This window comes from Piliocolobus tephrosceles, chromosome 8 (genome assembly GCF_002776525.5).
Source record: "Piliocolobus tephrosceles isolate RC106 chromosome 8, ASM277652v3, whole genome shotgun sequence".
Taxonomy (NCBI): Eukaryota; Metazoa; Chordata; class Mammalia; order Primates; family Cercopithecidae; genus Piliocolobus; species Piliocolobus tephrosceles.
Window position 1 is genome coordinate 27,516,877 of NC_045441.1, and position 24,648 is coordinate 27,541,524.

At 39.3% G+C, this 24,648-nt stretch overlaps 1 protein-coding gene across 1 annotated transcript in view; it reads right to left on the minus strand.

Annotated features, from left to right (window-relative positions):
- VPS41 (VPS41 subunit of HOPS complex) overlaps positions 1-24,648 on the minus strand; it is a 192,334-nt gene that overhangs the window by 161,424 nt on the left and 6,262 nt on the right. Inside the window, exon 2 of the mRNA XM_023226348.1 lies at positions 19,804-19,842. Within this exon, the coding sequence (XP_023082116.1) occupies positions 19,804-19,842 (39 nt within the window). The remainder of the gene's footprint in view (positions 1-19,803; positions 19,843-24,648) is intronic.

Below are 24,648 nucleotides of genomic sequence, written 5' to 3' on the forward strand. Positions count from 1 at the left end.
AAATTATTTACTGTATTAGTTTCCTATCACTGCTGTAAAAAAAAATCACAAACTTAGCGTGAAACAACACAAATTTGTTGTCGTACAATGCTGTAGGTTAGAAGTCCGACACAGATCTCACTGGGCTAAAATCAGGGTGTCAGCAGTGCTGCCCTCCCCTGGAAACTTGGGGGAGAATCCCTTTCCTCTCCTTTTCCAATTTTCAAAAGCGCCGGCAATCCTTGGCTGTGGGCCCTTCTTCCCCGTTCAAAGCTAGCAAAGGCAGGTTGAATCGTTCCCACATCACAGCCTTTTCTCCTGCCTCCCTCTTCCATTTATAAAGACCCTTAGGATTATACTGGTCCTGCCCAGATAATCTCACTCTCAAGTCAGCTGATTAGCAACCTTAATTCTCCCTTGCTGTGTAACACGACATATTCACAGGTTCCAGGGATTAGGATGTAGACATCTTTGGGGAACCATTATTCTGCCTGTTACGGAGAATAATACAAGGATCAGAGAGGATAAAAATGATGGTGAGCGAAAGAGTTGGAAACCCTGAGCCAAATCCAAAGCTAAATAAAAAAACTTCTCATTTGCTTGCTCCTAAATTAAATATTGATCCCTGTGAGGACACGGCATGGGATAAAACAATTCTCGGGTTGAGTCAGGAGGCAAGGAGTGGTCCTTATTTCTGTTTGACAAAGGCCTTCTCAAAGCCCTAGTTTCACCAACCCCAAAATAAGGACACAACACCAGCTTGACATAATTGTTGAGAGGATTAATAAAATCAATTCATTTATTCACTGACAAGCAGTTCTACTAGATACTGGGGACAGGGTCCCTACCCTCATGAAAGTGCCTGGCATACATATGAACAAAAAATAATAAAATAGCAGCACGCTTTCTGAATACCTTTTAATGGCAAACAAGGTGCCAAATACACACTATCTTCTTTAACAGTCACTCAACAAATGCATCCCATACAAGCATTCTAGATTGCACCATTTACACAGTACAAGAATTTCTCAGGGCATCGCAAAGACATTGTGCCAACTCAATCTCTCCTGAGCTCCTTCCAGTCAAGGCCCACCACCACAGGTCACCACAACTGCTCTTAGAATCACCAGTGGCCTCACTTGTGCAGATCCAGCAGTGAATCCCTAGACCTCATCTCATTCCTCCTCTCAGCAGCATTTGACACAATGATGGTGCCCTTCATCCAGAGATGTGTTCCTCCCTTGGCTTCTGGGGCACCACTCTCTCCTGGTTCTCTTCCTGCCTCACTGGTTACCTCTTCTCTGTTTCCTTTGCTGATTTCCCTTCATCTACCAGATCTCTAAAATGTGGTAGCACCCCTCAGGGTCCAGGCATCAGGCCTCTTTATCTGTCCTCATGTCCTAAATGATCTCATCTAGTTTCATGGTTTTGAACACCATCTAAATACTGAGTCACAAATTCCTGCCTCCAGTCCAGATCTGAACTACTCTTTTTCAGGTCTATTAGACAATTCCACTTCGATGTCTAACTGACATCTCCAACTCAAAATATGCAAAGTAGAACTTCCAACCTACCCTACCACCACCACCTTTACCCTGAGCACCAAAACTAACTCTAGCCAGAGTCCTCCCCTACCTCAGTTACAGCAACCCCATCATTCCAGCTGCTCATCCTTGACTGTTCCCTTTCACTTACACACCCACATTTTAGTCAGGAAATCTACTGGCTATACTTTAACAACAAAAAGCAACTACAGCCTTCATCACCTCTAGCCCAGAGTTTTAACAAAGCCTCCCCACTGGTCTCCCCTATTCCTACTTATTATCCTCCTTAGACATTTTTTAAAACAGCATCCAGAGTGATCCCACTAAAACAAAGAACTCCAATGTTTTCCAGCTTACAGTAAAAAACAAAGACAAGGGCCGGGCGCAGTGGCTCATTCCTGTAATCCCAGCACTTTGGGAGGCCGAAGCAGACGGATTACTTGAGGTCAGGAGTTCGAGACCAGCCTGGCCAACATGGTGAAACTCCATCTCTACTACTACAAAAATTAGGTGGACATGGTCACATACACCTGTAGTCCTAGCTACTCGGGAGGCTGAGGCAGGAGAATCGCTTGAACCCAGGAGGCGGAGGTTGCAGTGAGCTAAGATCGGCCACTGCACTCCAGCCTGGATGACAGAGTGAGACTCCTTCTCAAAAACAAACAAAAAATAAAATAACAAAGACAAGAAATTGACCTGTAGGGTCAACATTCTTAGCTGCCCATTACTTCTTGGACACCATTTCCCACCACTCTGCTCCAGTCACATTCACATTCTAGAAGACACAAAGCATGACCCCTACCTCTGGGCACAGTGTCTGCTCTTCCTTTTACCTATGAGACTTTTTCCTCAGATATTTACTCAAATGTCACCTGAACAGACAGGCCTTCCCTAACCACCCAGCATAAAACAGCAACTCCTCAGACCACTCCGTAGTCCCCTTACCTAGTGTTATTTCACTTGGTTTATTACATATTTAAGTTTTTTTGTTTACTGTCTCCCTTCCTCATGAAATACTTGTGTATCCTAGCATCCAAGATATAAAAGTCATCAATAAATATTTGTTGAATGAATAAAATGATCAACCAGTCAATCTTGGACTGCCTAAAATAAATTTTCTTCTAGGTAGTGAAATTATACATTCTGCTCAAATATATATCACACCAGGGGACTTGTTTTCATTTCTTCAATCTCTAAGAAAGGGAAGTAATAAAGATTCAAAAATCTTGCCCCCAGAAAGTATCTACTAAGTTTTCAAACATATAATTTTTATAATATATGCTTCAAAGGGAATGTTTATCCATGCCTGAATGATGCAATAATCAGCAGAACCTGTTAATATTAATAGCTCATTAAATGAAATATCAAGTTTGTAAGCCAAGTGCTTTGTGGAAGCTATGTGGACACTATAACCCTATGCTCCATTTTTCTCAGCAATCAATCTCATAACAGGGTGCATTACCATTTTTGTTACTAGTTGCCATAAATCTGTTTATTAAAATTAATACACGTAAAGAATCAATTTAATTTTCAATAAATGATTCATAAATGTTCTACCCACCAGGTGAGATAAATAAATGACTTTTGTGTGATACATTTCCTGATTTAAAAAGCTATCTCCTGATTTCTCACAATGACTGGTTTTCATTTTAACAAAACTGAAAAAGAATTCTCTTTGTGGCTGATACACCTAGAAATTGCATTTTATTTTAAAATTAATTTCTCATTCAACTAAATAGCATACAGGTTTATTTTAATAATTCCAATTATTTGTCAGTCCACTTGGTTTTATTAAAATTTATATATCTAACATATTTAAGAACTCCTAACTGGTATTTGGAAGAATTAAACCAGAACTAAATACACATCTGTTTAGGGGGCAATGCTTATTTAATAACGTTATATATTTATAATGTTTAATAAATAAGGCAATGCTTATTTAATAATGTTAACAAAAATCGTAAAGACAGAGGTGACACAATATATTTTTTTTTAATTTGCTTTTTTTGTAGAGAGGAAGGATCACTGTGTTACCCAGGCTGGTCTTGAACTCCTGACCTCAAGCAATGCTCCCACCTCAGGTTCCCAATGTGCTGTGATTACAAGTGTAAGCCACTGTACCTGGCCTACACCAATTAACTGTTCTGTAATTACCTGCCTTGGCCTGGGCTCTGAGTAATAAAACACACATACAATCTTTGCTTCAATGGAACAAACTATAGGCAGAATAAGCCTAGTTTAGCTATTCAGTTGCGTTCACAAATCAAAGGTCTCTGGAACCCTCATCTGGTACGAAACAGACCTCAGACCTCAAAACATTTCACTTGCTATTTAGTGCTCTTCTCTTTCCTTGACACTCCTCTTTAGCCTGTTTTTTCCCTTCTTATTTTTCTCTCTGCTGTTCAACTATAATCTTGAAATGTTAGGCTAATAACTTGAGGTTTATATTGCAAAGTTCTTTGTACAATACTCTAAACTCTTCTGAGAAAGGTGGGATACACTTATATAATACACCAAGAACCTATTCAGAGACACAGGATTTTGTTTTTGTTTTTGTTTTGTTTTGTTTTTTGAGAAGGAGTCTCACTCTGTCGCGCAGGCTGGAGTGCAGTGGTGCAATCTCGGCTCACTGCAGCCTCCACCTCCCAGGTTCAGGCAATTCCCCTGCCTCAGTCTCCCAAGTAGCTGGGATTACAGGTGCATGCCACCACGCCCGACTAATTTTTTACATTTTTAGTAGAGACGGGGTTTCACCATATGAGCCAGGATGGTCTCGATCTCCTGACCTCGTGATCAGCCAAGATGCAGGATTTAAAAAAAAAAATACTTATCTCCATGAAGCAGACCTGCTTTAGTCTCCAGTTCTATCACCAATGTATTCCATAGCACATTGTTTATGTTCCATAAATAGAAAAAAAAACTACAGAAAATGATCACATTTCTGTATTATTTATAGCTCAATTTCCTCTCCCTGCACTACTAATTCTACTTAGAAATAAATGTTGTGTTAAGATACTACAATTTAGAAACTGTCTGTTACTTCAGCATAACTAGCCTCTCCCACCAGATATACTACCTGATAGGACTGTGGTCCATATTAAATGAGATAATCCACATAAAGTACTCAGCACAACATGAGGCATATAGGAAATATTGAAGCAATCGATTCTTCATGATTTAAATATTATCTTGCATTAAAATGTTTATCATGAGACAAATCCAGTGTTGGAAATATAAAAGTAGCCATTAGAAAATTGTTGTAGTTATAAATTCTCTTGAAGCAAATGAAACAATAGGACATCTCAGCAAAGAAACAGAATTTTTTTTAAAAAAAAGGAAAATTTTAGAACTAGAAAATACAATAACCAAAAGACATAACTCGCTCGATGGGCTCAATAGCAGTGTGGAGATGACTCAGGACAGAACCACTGAATCTGAGGATAAATCAAGAGAATGCATACCCTCTGAATGAGAGAGAGAAAACCAGCTTTTAAAAATGAAGAGTCGACACTTCCAAGATGGCCAAACAGGAACAGCTCCAGTCTACAGCTCCCAGCGAGATCAACACAGAAGATGTGTGATTTCTGCATTTCCAACTGAGACACCTGGTTCATCTCATCGGGACTGGTTGGACAGTGGGTGCAGCCCATGGAGGGTAAGCAGAAGAAGTGGGGCGTCACCTCACCCAGGAAGCAAAAGGGGTCGGGGGATTTCCCTTTCCTAGCCAATGGAAGTCGTGAGTGACTGTACCTGGAGGAACGGCATAATCCTGCCCAAATAACTGCGCTTTTCCCATGGTCTTCGCAACCAGCAGACAAGGAGATCCCCTCCTGTGCCTGGCTCAGCGGGTACCATGCCCATGGAGCTTTTCTCGCTGCTAAAGCAGAAATCTGAGATTAACCTGGGATGCAGGAGCTTGGTGGGGGGAGGGGCGTCTGCCATTACTGAGGCTTGAGTAGGCGGTTCTATGCTCACAGTGTAAACAAAGCAGCAGGGAAGCTTGCACTGGGCAGAACCCACTGCAGTTCAGTAAGGCCTACTGCCTTTCTAGATTCCACCTCTGGGGGCAGGGTATGTCTGAACAAAAGGCAGCAGACAGCTTCTCCAGACTTAAATGTCCCTGCCTGACAGCTCTAAGGGAGCAATGGTTCTCCCAGCATGGCATTCGAGCTCCAATAACGGACAGACTGCCTCCTGGGTAGCCTGACTGGGAGACACCTCCCATTAGGGGCCAACAGATGCCTCATACAGGCAGGTGCCTCTCTGGGACAAAGCTTCCAGAGGAAGGATCAGGAAGAAATATTTGCTGTTCTGCAGCCTCCGCTGGTGATACCTAGGCAAACAGAGTCTGGAGTAGACCTCCAGCAAACTCCAACAGACCTGCAGCTGAGTTAACCCTTTCTGTTAACCAGCCTTTTGGTTAGAAGGAAAACTAACAAACAGAAAGGAATAGCAACATCATCAACAAAAAGGACATCCACACCAAAACCCCATACGTAGGTCACCAACATCAAAGACCAAAGGTAGATAAAACCACAAAGATGGGGAGAAACCAGAGCAGAAAGGCAGAAAATTCCAAAAACCAGAACGCCTCTTCTCCTCCAAAGGAACACAACTCCTCGCCAGCAAGTGAACAAAACTGGACAGAGAATGAGTTTGACAAGTTGACACAAGTAGGTTTCAGAAGGTCGGTAATAATAAACTTCTCCAAACTAAAGGAGCATGTTCTAACCCATCTCAGGTAAGCTAAAAACCTTCAATAAAGGTTAGACAAATGGCTAACTAGAATAACCAGTGTAGAGAAGAGCTTAAATGACCTGATGGAGCTGAAAACCACAGTACGAGAACTTGGTGAAGCATACACAAGCTTCAATAGCCGATTCAATCAAGTGGAAGAAAGGATATCAGTGACTGAAGATCAAATTAATGAAATAAAGTGAGAAGACAAGATTAGAGAAAAAAGAGTGGAAAAAAAAAAAAAACAAAGCCTCCAAGAAATACGGGACTATGTGAAAAGAACAAATCTACATTTGATTGGTGTACCTGAAAGTCGCAGGGAGAATGGAACCAAGTTAGAAAACACTCTTCAGGATATTATCCAGGAGAATTTCCCCAACCTAGCAAGATAGGCCAACATTCACATTCAGGAAATACAGAGAACACCACAAAGATACTCCTCAAGAAGAGCAACCCCAAGACACATAATTAACCGATTCACCAAGTATGAAATGAAGGAAAAAATGTTATGGGCAAACAGAGAGAAAGGTCAGGTCACCCAAAAAAGGAAGCCCATCAGACTGACAGCAGATCTCTCAGCAGAAACTCTACAAGCCAGAATAGAGTGGGGGCCAATATTCAACATTCTTTTAAGAATTTTCAACCCAGAATTTCATATCCAGCCAAACTAAGCTTCATAAGTGAAGGAGAAATAAAATCCTTTACAGATAAGGAAATGCTGAGAGATTTTGTCACCACCAGGCCTATGTTACAAGAGCTCCTGAAGGAAGCAGTAAACATGGATAGGAACAACCAGTACCAGCCACTGCAAAAACATGCCAAATTGTAAAGACCATTGACGCTATGAAGAAACTGCATCAATTAATGGGCGAAATAACCAGCTAGCATCATAATGACAGGATCAAATTCACACATAACAATATTAACCTCAAATGTAAATGGGCTAAATGTCCCAATTAAAAGACACAGACTGGCAAACTGGATAGCCAAGACCCATTGGTGTGCTGTATTCAGGAGAACCATCTTACGTGCAAAGACACACATAGGCTCAAAATAAAGGGATGGAGGAAGATCTAGCAAGCAAACGAAAAGCACCAAAAAAAGCAGGGGTTGCAATCCTGGTCTGTGATAAAACAGACTTTAAACCAACAAAGATCAAAGAAGGGTATTATATAATGGTAAAGGGATCAATTCAACAAGAAGAGTTAACTATCCTAAATATACATGCACCCAATACAGGAGCACCCAGATTCATAAAGCAAGTTCTAAGAGACCTACAAAGAGACTTAGATTCCCACACAGTAATAATGGGAGACTTTAACACCCCAATGTTAATATCAGACAGATCAACAAGACAGAAAATTAACAAGGACATCCAGGACTTGAACTCAGCTCTGGAGCAAGTAGACCTAATAGACATCTACAGAATTCTCCACCCCAAATCAACAGAATATACATTCTTCTCAGCACCACACTGCACTTATTCTAAAATTGACCACATAATTGGAAATAAAACACTCCTCAGCAAATGTAAAAGAACAGATATCGCAACAAACTGTCTCTCAGACCACAGTGCAATCAAATTAGAACTCGGGATTAAGAATCTCACTCAAAACCGCACAACTACATGGAAACTGAACAACCTGCTCCTGAATGACTACTGGGTAAACAACGAAATGAAGTTAGAAATAAATACATTTATTTGAAACCAATGAGAACAAAGACACAATGTACCAGAATCTCTGGGACACATTTAAAGCAATGTGTAGAGGGAAATCTATAGCACTAAATGCCCACAAGAGAAAGCAGGAGAGATCTAAAATCAACACCCTAACATCACAATTAAAAGAACTAGCGAAGCAGGAGCAAAAAAATTCAACAGCTGGCAGAAGACAAGAAATAACTAAGATCAGAGCAGAACTGAAGGAGATAGAGACACAAAAAAAACCCTTCAAAAAAAAAAAAAAATCAATGAATCCAGGAGCTGGTGTTTTGAAAAGATCAACAAAATATACAGACCACTAGCAAGACTAATAAAGAAGAAAAGAGAGAAGAATCAAATAGACACAATAAAAAATGATAAAGGAGATATCACCACCAATCCCACAGAAATACAAACTACCATCAGAGAATACTATAAACACCTCTATGCAAATAAACTAGAAAATCTAGAAGAAATGGATAAATTCCTGGACACATACACCCTCCCAAGACTAAACAAGGAAGAAGTTGAATCTCTGAATAGACCAATAATAGGTTCTGAAATTGAGGCAATCATAGCCTATCAACCAAAAAAAAAAATCCAGGACAAGACAGATTCACAGCCGAATTCTATCAGAGGTACAAAGAGGAGCTGGTACCATTCCTTCTGAAACTATTCCTATCAAGAGAAAAACAGGAAATTCTCCCTAACTCATTTTATGAGGCCAACATCATCCTGATACCAAAGCCTGGCAGAGACACAACAAAAAAAGAGAATTTTAGACGAATATCCCTGATGAACATTGATGCAAAAACCCTCAATAAAATACTGGCCAACCGAATCTAGTAGTACATCAAAAAGCTTATCCACCAAGATAAAGCTGGCTTCATCGCTGGGATGCAAGACTGGTTCAACATATGCAAATCAATAAACGTAATCCATCACATAAACAGAACCAACGACAAAAACCACATGATTATCTCAATAGATGCAGAAAAGGCTTTCTACAAAATTCAACAGCCTTTCATGCTAAAAACTCTCAATAAGTTAGGTATCAATGGAACGTATCTCAACATAATAAGAGCTATTTATGACAAACCCACAGCCAATATCATACGGAATGGGCAAAAACTGGAAGCATTCCCTTTGAAAACCGGTACAAGACAAGGATGCCCTTTCTCACCACTCCTATTCAAAATAGTATTGAAAGTTCTGGCTAGGGCAATCAGGCAAGAGAAGGAAATAAAGGGTATTCAAATAGGAAGAGAGGAAGCCAAATTGTCTCTGTTTGCAGATGACATGATTGTATATTTAGAAAACCCCATCGTCTCAGCGCAAAATCTCCTTAAGCTGATAAGCAACTTCAGGAAAGTCTCACGATACAAAATCAATGTGCAAAAATCACAAGCATAACTATACACCAAGAACAGACAAACAGAGAGCCAAATCATGAGTGAACTCCCATTCACAATTGCTACTAAGAGTAAAATACCTAGGAATACAACTTACAAGGGATGTGAAGGACCTCTTCAAGGAGAACCACAAACAACTGCTTAAGGAAATAAGAGAGGACACAAACAAATGGAAAAACATTCATGCTCATGGATAGGAGGAATCAATATCGTGAAAATGGCCTTACTGCCCAAAGTAATTTATAGATTCGATGCTATCCCCATCAAGCTACCACTGACTTTCTTCGCAGAATTGGAAAAAACTAATTTAAACTTCATGTGGAACCAAAAAAGAGCCTGCATAGCCAAGACAATCCTGGGCAAGAAGAACAAAGCTGGAGGCATCACACTGCCTGACTTCAAACTTTACTACGAGCCTACAGTAGCCGAAACAGCATAGCACCGGTACCAAAACAGATATATAGACCAATGGAACAGAATGGAAGCCTCAGAAATAATACCACACATCTACCACCATCTGATGTTTGACAAACCTGATGAAAACAAGCAATGGGGAAAATATTCCCTAATTTATTTATAGTGTTGGGAAAACTGGTTAGCCATATGCAGAAAACTGAAACTTGGACCGCTTCCTTACACCTTATACAAAAATTAACTCAAGATGGATCAAAGACTTAAACATAAGACCTAGGACCATAAAGATCCTAGAAGAAAACCTGGGCAATACCATTCAGGACACAGGCATAGGCAAAGATTTTATGTCTAAAACATCAAAAGCAATGGCAGCAAAAGCCTAACTTGACAAGTGGGATCTAATTAAACTAAAGAGCTTCTGCACAGCAAAAGAAACTATCATCAGAGTGAATAGGCAACCTAGAGAATGGGAGAAAATTTTTGTGATCTATCCATCTGACAAAGGGCTAATATCCAGAATCTATAAAGAACTGAAATTTACAAGAAAAAAAGCAAACAACGTCATCAAAAAAATGGGCAAAGGATATGAACAGACACTTCTCAAAAGAAGACATTTATGCAGCCAACAGACATACGAAGAAATGCTCATCATCACTGGTCATTAGAGAAATGCAAATCAAAATCACAATGAGACATCAGCTCAAGCCAGTTAGAAGGGCAATCATTAAAAAGTCAAGAAACAACAGATGCTGGAGAGGATATGGAGAAATAGGAACACTTTTACACTGTTGGTGGGAGAGTAAATTAGTTCAGCCAGTGTGGAAGACAGTGTGGCAATTCCTCAAGAATCTAGAACTAGAAATACCATTTGACCCAGCAATCCCATTACTGGGCATATACCCAAAGGATTATAAATAATTCTACTATAAAGACACAAGCACACATATGTTTATTGTGGCACTATTCACAATAGCAAAAACTCGGAACCAACCCAAATGTCCATCAATGATGACTGCATTAAGAAAATGTGGCACATATACACCATGGAATACAATGCAGCCTTAAAAAAGGATGAGTTCATGTCCTCTGCAGGGACATGGATGAAGCAGGAAACCATCATTCCCAGGAAGCTGTCACAAGATCAGAAAACCAAACACTGCATGTTCTCCCTCATAAGCAGGAGTTGAACAATGAGAAACATGGACACAGGGAGGGGAACATCACACACTGGGGCCTGTGGGGAGTGGAGGACTAAGGGAGGGATAACATTAGGAGAAATACCTAATGTAGGTGACAGGTTAATGGGTGCAGCAAACCACCATGGCTCTTGTATACCTATGTAGCAAAACTGCATGTTCTGCACATGTAACCCAGAACTTAAAGTATAATTAAAAAAAAAAAAAAATGAATTTCTCAGGGGCCTGTGAAAAAAATAACAAAAGGGCCAACATTCACGTTACTACAGTTCCACAGGGACAGTGAATGGGACTGAAAAAGTATTTGGAGAAAAAATGGTTGAAAATTTTCACAATTTGGTGAAGGGCATAAACCTACAGATCTCAGAAGCTGAGCAAACCCCAAATAAGAAAAATAAAAGAAACTCATGCCCAAAGACCTTATAATTAAATTTGTAAACACTAAAGTTAAAAAAAAAATCTTGAAAACAGCTAGGAAACAGCACATTACTTATGGGAAGCACCAATTCAAATGAAAATGGATTTCTCACTTGAAATGACAGAAGCCAGAGGGAAGTGGCACAACATATCTTATGTCCTTAAAGAAAAGAATTGCCAACCACAAATGCTGTATCTGGTTAAAAAAAACAAAACAAAAACAAAAACCACCTCAAAACTGAAGGGAAGATAAAGGGTACTCTCATATTAAAAAATTTCAAATAACTAAGAATTTGTCACTTGCAAGCCTATCCTTAAAGAGTAGCTAATGGGAGTTTTCTATACAGAAAGGAGGAGAAGATAGGAGATAGAAGATAACAGAAAAAAGGGCTTAGAACTTCAAAAAGGAGAAGAGAACACAGAGATGAGTAAAAATAGGGGTAAATATAATAGATTATTCTTTTCATGAGTTTCTTAAATGACATTTGATAGTTGGAGCCAAAAAATACAATACCAACTGATGTGGCGCTCAAAGTATGTAAAGTAAATACTTAAACAATTGCACTTAAAAAGCAAGGAGGATAAAGGGACTAAATGGAAGTAAGGTTTCTACACTTCACTGGAAGTGGCAAAATGCTGTGGACACCAGTAGACTGTGACAAGTTATGTACATATATTTTAATACCTAGAGTAACCACTAGGAAAATTATACAAAGTAACTAAAAAGTATTATAAATTAAGATGGAATCCTAAAACATGCTCAAGTAATGCACAGGAAAGAAAGGAAAGAGAAACAAGAGAAATGAAAAATGGAGGATACAGACAGAAAACCAAAAAATGGCAGACTTAAGCCTTAACATATCATTACTTTAAATGTGAGTGGTCTACCTACAACTAGTTAAAAGACTAGCAGAGCACCAAAAAAAGCCAATTTCCAAAGGTTATACTCTATATGGTTCTATGCATATAGTATGTATAACATGACAAAATTATACAGATGGAGAACAGATTACTAGTTGCCAGGAGTTGGACATGAGGCAAGGAGTGGCTGTGACCACAAAAAGATAGCACAGGGAACCTTATGATGAAACTGTCCTGTATTTTCACAGCAGTGGAGTGATGGCTACATGAATCTTCCCATGATAAAACTGCACAGAACTAAGTACACACAAACTCATGCACACACAAATGAGTGCATGTAATACGGGTGAAATCCAAATAAGGTCTGTACCTTGTATCAGTATCCACTTCCTGGTGGGATATTGTACTAGAGTTATGTAAGATGTTACCCTTTGGAAAGTGGGTGAAGGGTATTCAGAATATCTTTGTGTTTTTCCTCTTTTTTTTTTTTCTTTTAGAGATAGGGTCTTGCTCTGCTGTCCAGTCTGGAGTGCAGTGGCATAATCATGGTTCAATGCAGCCTCAACCTCCTGAGCTCAAGTGATCCTCCCATGTCAGCCTCCCAAGTAACCAGGACTACAGGCAAGTTAATTTTTAAATTTTTTGTAGAGACAGGGTCTCACTGTGCTGCCCCAGCTGGTCTCAAACTCCTGGCCTCAAGTGATCCTCCCACCTTGACCTCCCACCTCTGTGTTATTTCTTAACTACATTGTGAATATACAGTTATTTCAAAATGTTTTTTTAACTTAATATCTCAAGGAAAAAAAGTGTAGTAGAACAACAAACAAGTTTGGCTTTATATTAACAGAAAATCTTGAATACAATAAAATTGGCTAAGAAATAAATCAAATCTTTCTCCTAACTCCCTTGTTAGAGAGTTTGAGATGGGGAAGGAAAGACATACCATTTCATTCTGGGTTCCACAGCTCTGCAACCCAAATATCAATACAGAAGACACCTATAATATGTATAAAGATGAATATGTTTTGCTAAAAAAAAAAAAAGATTATTTTGCTAAGTATATAAGTGATGCATATTTATTGTAGAAAATGTAGAAAATGAAGGCAAATAATGATAGTAAATAAAATAAAAAGCACATGTCCCACTGATAATATGGTCTTGTATGCTTTTTTCCTTTGCTTATATATGGATTTTGTGGGATGGAGAGAAACCAGTATACATCCTAAATTGGGAATCAGCAAACTACAGCCTGCAGATCAATTCCAGTCAAGCATCATTTTTGTACAGCCCGTAAATGAAGCATGTTTACACTTTTACAGTTACATACCTACATAATATGTGCCATATTGCCTCTGTCTGCAAAGCTTTTAAATATTTACTACCTAGAACTTTACAGAAAACACCTGTCAACTCCTGTTCTTAATGTCATTTTTATAAAAAGCTTTTTAAATTATAAAGATAGCATGAAAAAGGACATATGAATATTTTCTTTACTTAAATATTAATGCCATTAATCAAGTTAGTGGCAGAATAACAATCCATTAAATGGATTATATGAATAAACCTTTATTAATCAATTTCTTATTTCTGGATATTTAGCCTTTTCCAAATTTTTGTATTATACAAAGCAAATGAATGCTCTTATAGCTAAATTTCTAAATATAGAAATGAGTACATTTAAGGAGGTCTCACTTATAGTTAACATTATTTCATAAATATTTTTATAATTGTTTTGTAAATAAACAGCAAATATTTTGTGGTAAAACAGGAACTTTATTAAACAATTAATATGATATATAAATTAACTATTCTCTATTCTCTAGAATAGAAAGCAATTCTGAAATTGGTATATTTTCCTACAAGTTGAACAAATCAAAATCTGTAATATTACCCCAAAATTTCATTTTTATACATAGGGAAAATTCCAAAGTTTTTTTTTAATCCTGTCAAATTCTATAAAGGTACATAGAAGAATTTAGCCTAAAATCAGAGAGTCACAAGGAAGTTAAAGGCAGTATAACTAGCGGCTAGAGCCCTGGAGTCAAACTACGGGATCCAAATCCATTTACCAACTGGGTAGCCTTGCAAGTTTCCGAAAACTTGAAGTATGTGTCTTTAACTGTAAACCAGAAGCGATCATCATGGCCAAGTCACAGGGCAGATTAAGGTACCTGAAGAGCATACCAAAGTGCCCAGCACTGTTTTCCATACCAAATAACTGTTCATTTTTGTAATAATCATCATCATCAGAGTAGACTTCTCACACAATACTTGTTCCATTACACCTTTGCTCCAAAGAGGGCTCAGGCCTGCCTCTAACAAGCAGTAACTTGTAGGACTTAAAAAATAAAATAAAATCCCAGAAATTAATTTATTTGCTTTTGTTTGAAAATATATTTAATACAAAAGCATATTATTTGTTTCAGCCTGAACAAAACCATATAAAAGAGGTCACCAATGGATTGCAATGTACCACTTTGAACAAAAGAATAATCTAAACAAAAAGAAATCAATCTTTAGGTTCAGAATTCAGGATTAGAACATCTTTTTTCTCTCACTGTTTATACTGGATTCACTTTCCTGTAACAAGGCTGAAGTAGACACCGGAATCTTCCTGACTTCCCATCTGGCTCATCTCTTCCACACTACCCTATATTTCCTGTTGACTGGACTCAAGAAGCAACTTCTTGGAGTCAGTTCCTCTTTGTCTTCTGCTACTGCCTTGCCCAGGCCCCTACATTCCTCCTATCTCTTATGGGGACTTCCATGAGAACCTCACGAATGATCTTCCTGCTATCTCCTTCCAGTTCATCTGTCACCAACAATACCCTCAACAACCCCTCCCTACCCTCAACAATCAAGCTTTGGGGTGGCTCCCTGATGGCCGCAGAATCAAGTCCACACTTCCTGGTTTGATACATTAGGGGCTTCACAACCGCACCAATTTCCTTCACCAGCCTCATTGCCCCCACCCTCCTCCTACACTACAGCCACATTGAGTGCCTCATAGTTGGCTGAACATGCATACATACGTAGTCTTCCATGACTCAGTCTCTGCACATACATTCCCTCCTTCCCAAAGACACCCAGCTTCGCTGCCCAGACTCACCTCCCAAGGTTCCAGGCATATTCACTCTTGAAGACTCCAACTGAAGCCATTCCTGACCACTCACCCACTCCTCTGTGCTCCCACCTCACTATGCTACCATTTACACAAGAGCAATCATCCGTAAGTATTGAAAAGATCTTAGTGCTTCACAATAGGAGTGAAATCCTTTTGAAGATAATGTACTTCTTTGTTATGCTCTTCAAAATAAAACAGCATCTAAGAAATAATCTGGCTCATAATATCAAGGTGAAATAAACAGTACACTGCATATTTTTCAAAAAATCCTAGCTGGAAGGACCAGTTTAGTTAGTCTACAGAATTTTGCAACAACTAATTATTACCATAAATGCAGGACCCTTAACTATGTAGCCTATTAAATGACATGCTTAACTATCTTGGTTGTAATATGATTTTGCATTTCTACTTTAACTGCAAAATATATTAAAATTTTTAAAGTATTATATATTGGCATATACACCACTTTCCTTTACATTAATAATACTAACTCAACAATTTCATTTCATTTGGTTGCAGTTTTCAAGAGTAAAGAAAAACATATGGCCAGTTTTAGGTAGACAGTATTCTTTTCCCAAACATATATCAAAATAAGACCTTCAGATAAACTTAAAAGTCTTCCTGATACACTATAAAAGCACAGTTTACATGAAATGCAACATTTCATAAAATGATATATAAACTGTTACATGGTTGAAAACACTACACATTATTCTTTATGGAAATGGAAATTATCCTAGCACTTGAATAAGGAAAAGGTAGAACTATATAAGGAAAATGCCTGTCCTTCAAAAAAAGTTTAACAGTTACAAAACATAATGAGAAGAGATAATAGAGAACAAAGAGAAATGGATGAAGGAGGATTCTCTGGCAGGCTGAGTGGTGTCTCAAAATATCGCTCCTGGAACTGGAAAGTGATTCAAACTGAGTAAAAAAACTCCAAAGTCTTCAAAGGCTCAACTGCAAACAGGTTTACTACACTTACAAGGCCTAAACCTGGGCTGTCAACATTCTGACTACTTTGCTGGTCCATAAACTCAGTAGAATCAGTAGTATCTAGGAGAGTAACTGCTTTCATAGAGCTAGTGGCAGCGGGGGGCACTGAGGTCGGGCGGGGGGAAGTAGGGGAGGAATCTCTCTAAGCCCTCAGGTTGAAGCACCAAGTTGGAAAATGAGCCACCATGACAATATCTAAAATATAAACTGAAGGTCATTAGTATTTAGCAAGTGCTTCCCATGTGCTAGGCTCTATACAAGATGCTTTATGAATATTAATCATATGTAATCTTCACAGCAACCATACAAGGCAAGCAACAAGCCCCATTTTTCACACAAGGAAACTGAAGAATACAGGAGGTTAAGTGCTATGCCCAGGTCACACAAAAAGCACAAGGTATGGCCAAGTGACAAACGAGGGTCCACCTCCAGTCCTTTAGCACTATCCAAAGCAGCAGGCACTGGAGGCTAGACAGCAAGACAATGGAAAGAGCCCAGAGTTGGAATCCCTTTCTCCGACTCATCAGCTGTAGGACATTAGACAATCAGGCCACATTTGGGTCTCACTTTCTTCAACCTTAAAATAACTACCTTTTCCTTCCATTTCTCTCCTCAGTTTGGCCAACTCTCATTCCTAACTTCCTAGTTTCTTTGTCCATTTCTAATACAGTTTTTAAATATCTGATTTAAGGTACTTTACTGTGGGCAGGCACAGTGGCTCATGCCTGTAATCCCAACACTTTGGGAGGCCGAGGCAGGCAGATCACTTGAGGCCAGGAGTTTGACACCAGCTTGGCCAACATGGCAAAACCCTGTCTCTACTAAAGATACAAAAGTGAGCCAGGCGTGTTGGTACACACCTGTAATCACAGCTACTCAGGAGCCTGAAGCATGAGAATTGCTTGAACCTGGGAGGTCGAGGTTGCAGTGAGCTGAGATCATGCCACTGCACCCCAGCCTGGGTGACAAAGTGAGACTGTCTCAAAAAAGAAAACAAAACAAATAAAACAAAACAAAACAAAACAAAAAATATGTTAAGGTAGTTTACTGTATCTGCAAATGCTTGTTTATAGATATTCTACTCATGATGGAATGTTATGTTATTGTTTTCTGCTACTGAAATTTCTATTTTCTTCCTATAGCAGCTTTTTATGGATGTTACCTGTCATTTCAATTCATTTTTAAATGACTTGGATTTTCCTGGATAGCAGTACTAGATGCTACTAGGGAAGAAGGGGTGAGGCATCTGTGTGGTTTACCGGGTTTCTGCATTTTCTTTTCTAAGTGGCATCCTTTTGTGGTGAGTAGTAGGTCTCCTGATCTGATGATGTTCTTTGTCTCTGGGCACCCTTAATTTCCTCTGCTTTGTCCTTTTCTTTCACTGCCAAGCCTCTAAGGGATGCCTCCCCCATCTCTCCCAAAAGCAACACCATCCAACTCTGTGACCTAAAGCCCCACATACTTTCAAGCTCCTTTCGTTAAATTCTCCAAATCTACCAAGTCTCACATCTGTTCATATTTCCCCACGAAGAATGGGGCCCCCTTCTCACTAAGGATGATTTTTATGTGCATTCCGCCTCGGCTGGGTCTCAGCTGTACTCTCTTCACTTCCACCCAGTCTCTATCTGACTGTCAGCTCCAGCGTCAACTCCAGAGCCGATTCTGCTGGCTTTGGATGTTTATTTCCCTACTTGCACTGAAGTTTGTGTTACTCCCCGTTTGCTAATTACACCGGAAGGCCTAGATTGTGTGTGCTTTTATTTGCTCTCCTTGTTGAGCTGTTTAGTATTTGGAGCATGTGTGGGAAGATTTAGATTTAGGTGGCTGCCAACACCCTCCTCACCTGTAAAATGAAATTCCTGGACAGAGTTCCAACACTGTATGATTCCGTACCAATGATTCTAGGAACACTAGAATCTTAGTTAACCAGAGATTTCTAAAATAAGGTAACCTAAAATGCTTTTCAATACTCTATGAGAAATTAACAAATACACCCTATCTATAAGTAAACTCAGAAATGCCTTACCAGGAGCCCCACAGTAATGGAAGTCCTTATCAATGAAAATGTTAGAAACCATGACTACGCAATGACATAATATATAGCCCATGGCCCACAGGCCGCATGTGGCCTAGGATGGCTTTAAATGAAGCCCAACACAAATTCATAAACTTTCTTAAAACATTGTTTGATTTTTTGTTGCAATTCTTTTTAGTTCATCAACTATTGTTAGTATATTTTGTCTGGCCCAAGACAATTCTTCTTCTTCCAATGTGACCCAGGGAAGCCAAAAGATTGGTCATCCCTGATATATAAGCTGTTCTCTACAGAAACATGCACAAACCCAACTTTTCCTTGGAAAAGCAACAAAAATCACATAAGCTTATGCAATATCAACCCAAATGTAATAGATTATCATGGCTAGAGTCATGTCAGTGTGTATTTCCAGCAGGTTATCACAGGTACATTTTCATTCCTCTGAGTGAAACAAAATATTAAAAGGAAAAATGTACTTCTTCTGAGTCCATCTAGAAAACTGATAAGCCAATTACATTATGCTTGGGCCAGGCACGGTGGCTCATGTCTATAATCCCAGCACTTTGGGATGCTGAGGCAGGCGGATCACCTGAGGTCAAGAGTTGGAGACCAGCCTGGCCAACATGGTGGAATCCTGTCTCTACTAAAAACACAAAAACTCTCTGGGCATGGTGGCGGGCAGCTGTAATCCCAGCTACTTGAGATGCTGAGGCCAAAGAATCACTTGAACCCAGGAGACGGAGGTTGTAATGAGCTGAGACTGCACCACTGCATTCTAGCCTAGGCAACAAGAGTAAAACTCTGTCTCAAAAAAAAACAAAAAACAAAAAAAAAAAACTTATATTATACTTAAACATTTCTTATGCAGACTTGAAAATAATTTTTTTAAAAAGTCGTTCCTTATATATTACTCTCCTTAAGAAACTATTTTTATCACAACACCCTAACAACTTTTAAGGTAGTTCCCTTTTTAAGAAGCAAACTCCAATTTCAATGATTCAAAAATTACACCAATAAACATATCACATTCATTAAAAGAACAAAGAAAACCTACAGTGGCTATTTTTAAAAAGCAGGCAAGGGGGATGTTAAAGTGTTGAGATAAATTTCTAAAACTTTGTATCAATTTTCCCACTGCCAACATGTTTCAAGTTAAAATATTGTTCCAGATGAAAACTTTTTGTTCCTTTTCTTGTTTTTTAAGCTAATCCATTTAATCTTTTTCAAAATAACTGGCATATTAAAAGCTCTTCCCCAAGGCTCAGTTACCTACGGCCCTGCTTTACACCCTCGGCCCCTGCAAATGTTGCATTTAGCAAAGCAGCGCAACTCAAGAGAACAACATGGTGAGCTACAAATCCGAGGGCTCCTGAGTCACCACCTTACCTCAGACTCATCTGTAGATTCTTCAAGGGACCCAGTTTCCTACAAAGCACAGAAAAAGAAAATGGTCAGAAGAGATGATAAAAGAATAACAATCATTTGCAAGGGGAAAGAATCCTTGTGTTCCTACCACCACCCATCTGCCCTTTTTGGAAGAGAATCTAAAACTATACTTTAGAGGACCACATGCTCTGACTTTCACCTGTCTCCTGTAACTTCTCCACACCCTGGCAGGCAGATCCTGCTGCTCTCCCTCAAAGAGTTAACAGGTAAACAAATTACCCCAGGAACTTGTCATCTGAGGCCCTGGAAGACTCTCTCCCTTGTTAATAATGGAAACCCATCTGGCAAAGCAGCCTCACTAATCTCAGAAGGCAAGAGGAAACTGCCATCTCATGTTATCTACAAGCCAATTTTTATACTGAAAAGCTCTTGTGTTATTAATTATCATGCTATTAATCTGGTTGAGTTAAAATGATTGTCTTGCTAAAACAGCTTTTTAAAAAGAATCTCCTGCAGTGGTACCTATCAGACCCTGTGTAAACTAGCTATATAATTTACATGCACTCTTTAAACCATTACCACTAAGACAAATTCTGCCATTTAATACAGTTTCCCTCTTGCTAGACAATGAATCTTGCTGCTCTGAAGGAAACAAAGCAAAAAGGGAAAAATTGACTTGATCCTGCTAATCTCTCACCTGTCCAGTGAAAGAGAGAATCTGCTGATGCCATGCATCCTCAAAGAGGTCAGCAAAATGAAGATTTACTTAACGTACTTATAGATATCAATAGCAATAAAAGGTTACAACTAATATGCTGACACTGAATGTAAGCACTTTACAACAATCCATGAGATAAACAAAGAACAAGAAAAAATGGGGCAAGGACATTTTAGATATAACTAATATATTTTCAAGAAAAAAAATGAACATTTTAAGGAAGATCAGATGCATATATTACTCAATACAAGTTGGATAGCAGGATAAATGTAAATTTAGAGTTTAAGATAATTTTAATTTCATTCATCAAAAATCAGCAAGAGCCTGACAGGTAGCAGGCACCCTCCAAAGTACAGCCTGGAGGACAAAACAGTGCTTGCCCTCAAAGGCCATGCGTAAAATGGGGATATGTTCCTTGTAATTAAGAATTTTATTATACTTGTATCATTAACCACAATGAATATTAGAATCATATCTCAATGCAGCCTGTTTAGCCTAATGTCAATCCAAGTCTCATAAAGTTCTTATTCATTTGAAGCTACAATAATCCACAGTAACATTTTTGTTCTTAGCACTACATAAAAAAACCAATTATTCCACTACATGATAGCTGTCCAGAGAGTTAATGACATGTATCATGTTCCACCTTCTAAAATGTTTCTCCTCTGCACTCACCATCACAGTTCCTGGTTTTAGTCCCCTTACTCTACTAATCCTTCTCTTGTGGACATAGTCCGCTTTAACATTATCAGTCAGTATTCTGACTTCTTTACTGAACATCTATTATAAACTACTCATTATGTTCCATTCACCACCCGCAACATTATGAACTTTCCTAACACCACTGGGGTCGGAAGAGTGAGGCTTAGAGGTTAAGTTTTATGACTTCTAACATCCTTTTCATCTCTGTGAGTTGCTGAATATTATGTTATTAGCATCAGCAATACAAGGCTTTGATAACTATGCCAATAAACCACACTTAGATTCCTATCTCCTGTATGTACAATTCTAAAAAGACACTTAAATACTCTTTTCAGAAAAATTACATTAAACCTAAGGAATTTTTTTTCCTCATATAGAATCCACTCAAGTATGCACATGAGGTAAATGGGTGAATATCCCATTTATGTTCTTCATTAAAACAAAAACATTTGGGCTAGGCACAGGGGCTCACACCTGTAATCCCAGCATTTTGGGAGGCCGAGGCGGGTGGATCACCTGAGGTAAGGAGTTTGAGACCAGACTGGCCAACATGGTGAAACCTCATCTCCAGAAAAAATAAAAAGAATATTAGCTAGGTGTGGTGGCATACACCTGTAGTCCCAGCTACTTGGGAGGACCACTTGAACCCGGAAGAATCACTTGAGCCCAGCAGGTCAAGGCTGCAGTGAGCTGTGATCACATTACTGCGTTCCAGCCTGAGCAACAGAGTGAGACCCTGTCTCAATTAAAACAATACAACAAAAAATCTTAAGTGAAACAACTCAGAAACAGTCAAATACGCATGTTCTTACTTATAAGTAGAAGCTAAATAATATGTACACGTGGACAAAAAGTAGGGAATGGCAGACCATGGAGACTGGGAAGGGTAGATGATAAGAAAATTATTTAATGGATACAATATATATTATTCAGGTGATAGTGACACTAAAATCCCAGAGTTCACCACTATGCAATATATGTAACAAAATTGCACCTGTAACCCTTAAATTTATATAAATTAAAAAAGAAAAAGCATAAGTCTCCAACCAGCAATTTCAATCCAAAAACTCAAAATCAAATTACACTCTTTCTCCATACTGCAGAAAGCATGCAGTCCCAGAATTTGACACCTTGAGGCATGAAGATCTGAGATCTGAATCTTCAGGGAAAACTGGGCCCTGAGAGTAGCTTCTTTGGCTATGGAATTGATGGAGAACATTTACTCTAGGAAACTGAGACTTGCCCTCAGAACCACTACGATCATCTCACACAGATAGGTGACCTTAAAAAAAACTTGTTTCCACAATCCTACCAAAGCAATGCATGAGTGATGTCAAGAATTAGGCTGGTCTGTTATTTCTTAGCTTCGTTCATTCATCAAGCCCTCTAATTAACGTTCTAGAGACAGAACAATTTGAGAATGAGTCAGTGGTTTTCAAACATTTTTTAAGCTTCATACTCTCATTTAAAGAATCTAACTTCAAATCCTGAAGATATAAGTTATAAAATTATGCTGTTTTCAAAGTGAAATAAGCAAAACACAAAATGACAAATATAACACGATTTCACTTATATAACACAGAAATAAAACAGAGGTTACCAAAGGCAGAGGGAGGATGTGGCGGGGAGTTATTGTTAAATGGGTACAGAATTTCAGTTTGTGAGGACTAAAAGTGCTAGAGAGGCAGAGTGGTTGTTTTAGTACATTGGCGTTGCTCTAAAGGAATACCTAATTAAGGCTGGTGTATTTATAAAGAAAAGAGTGTTATTTGGCTCATGATTCTGCAGTCTGTACCAGAAGCACGGCACCAGCATCTGCTTCTGATGAGGGCCTCAGGCTGCTTCTACTCATGGCAGTAGGTTGAAGGGTAGCTGGCATATGCAGAGATCACATGGCAAGATAGGAAGCAAAAGAGGGCAATGGGGAGGTGCCAGGCTCTTTTTAACAACCAGCTCTCGTGGGAACTAATACAGAGAACTAACTGTCTCAATGATGGGACCAAGTCATTATGAGAGATCTGCCCCCATGACTCAAACACCGCCCACCTCTAATATGGGGGACATGAGATTTTAGGTGGACAAACATCAAAACTACAGCAGTGGTGATGGTTGCACAGCAATGTGAGTATATTTAATGTCACTGAATCATACACTTAAAAATGATTAAGGTGGGGGTGGCTCACGCCTGTAATCCCAGCACTTGGGGAGGCTGAGGCAAGAGGACTGCTTAAGGCCAGGGAATCTGAGACCAGCGTGGGCAATATAGAAAGATCCTGTCTCTACAAAAAAATGTTTTCAACTTTTTTAATGGTTAAAATGGTAATTTTATGCTATGAATATTTTACTACAATTAAAAAAAAAAAAAAGTGCTGTTCTGATCAAAGTAAAAGTGATAGGCTGGAAGATACCCAGTGATACAAATGTCTAGCTGGGCCAATTCTGGGTAACAGATTGACAGCCAAACTCAGAAACATTTCACTTTACCTTTCTTTTGCCAACCAATCCCTTAAGCCCAATCACCTACCCAAACAGCTTTACCTAATGATTTCTGTGCCTTGACATATGGCCTAATATACTCATCACCTGCCATCAGGATTATCTTCCCAAAGCACAGACCAAATGGCCACTGCCCTCCTCAAACAACCCTCAGTAGTGCCCCAGCCTGAAGAATAGCTTTCAGATTCCCCAGCAAAGCAGTCAAAGTCCTTCCCAGTCTGGCCCCCAACAGACCCTTAGCCTCACTCCCCACTCTCTCCACAAACCTGAGACCCTCCAGCCACACTGGAGGACCCCTCGCCGAGATATTGCTTCTATCTCTATGCCACAAGTGGCAAATCAGTGGCCTGGGGTCTGGATATGGCCTGCAGGTGTTTTGTTTGGCCTGGGTGGTGTTTTTAAAAAAGCTTCCATATAAAAACCTGTACTTCTGACTGTATGTCTACATAGGATCCACAGTTCCACATAACATACACCCAGGACAGAATGTACTCCACCACCCCCACCACTCCCAATTTCCAACACCAAGGCACTCCTGCTCATGTGCACCACCACCTGCCTGCCTGAGTTTGTGCTGCCTGCTCTGCACTTTCCTCATGTCATTCCCTCCATTTAGAAGGCCCCTGGCCCTATCCTGCACTCATCCTGATGGAATGCTCTACAGGCTCAGTGGACCTCTCGGGGATACCCCAGGGAGGGGTTGCCAGGCACTCAGCCTAAGGACCTTTACTCTCTCTTCAACATCAGAGCTTGGTTTTTACGTTTCTTCCCATACCCCTCAGTTAGCACCTAATATTAAATGCCTTGTCCTACTAGTTCTCATTATATATATGCTGTGGATAAACCCAAAGGCTTTGCCCTCTTTGTCTCCCAGTATCCTACTGGAAAAACATGTTGCTGGTGGTGATGATGAGATAAGCCGCCAATCT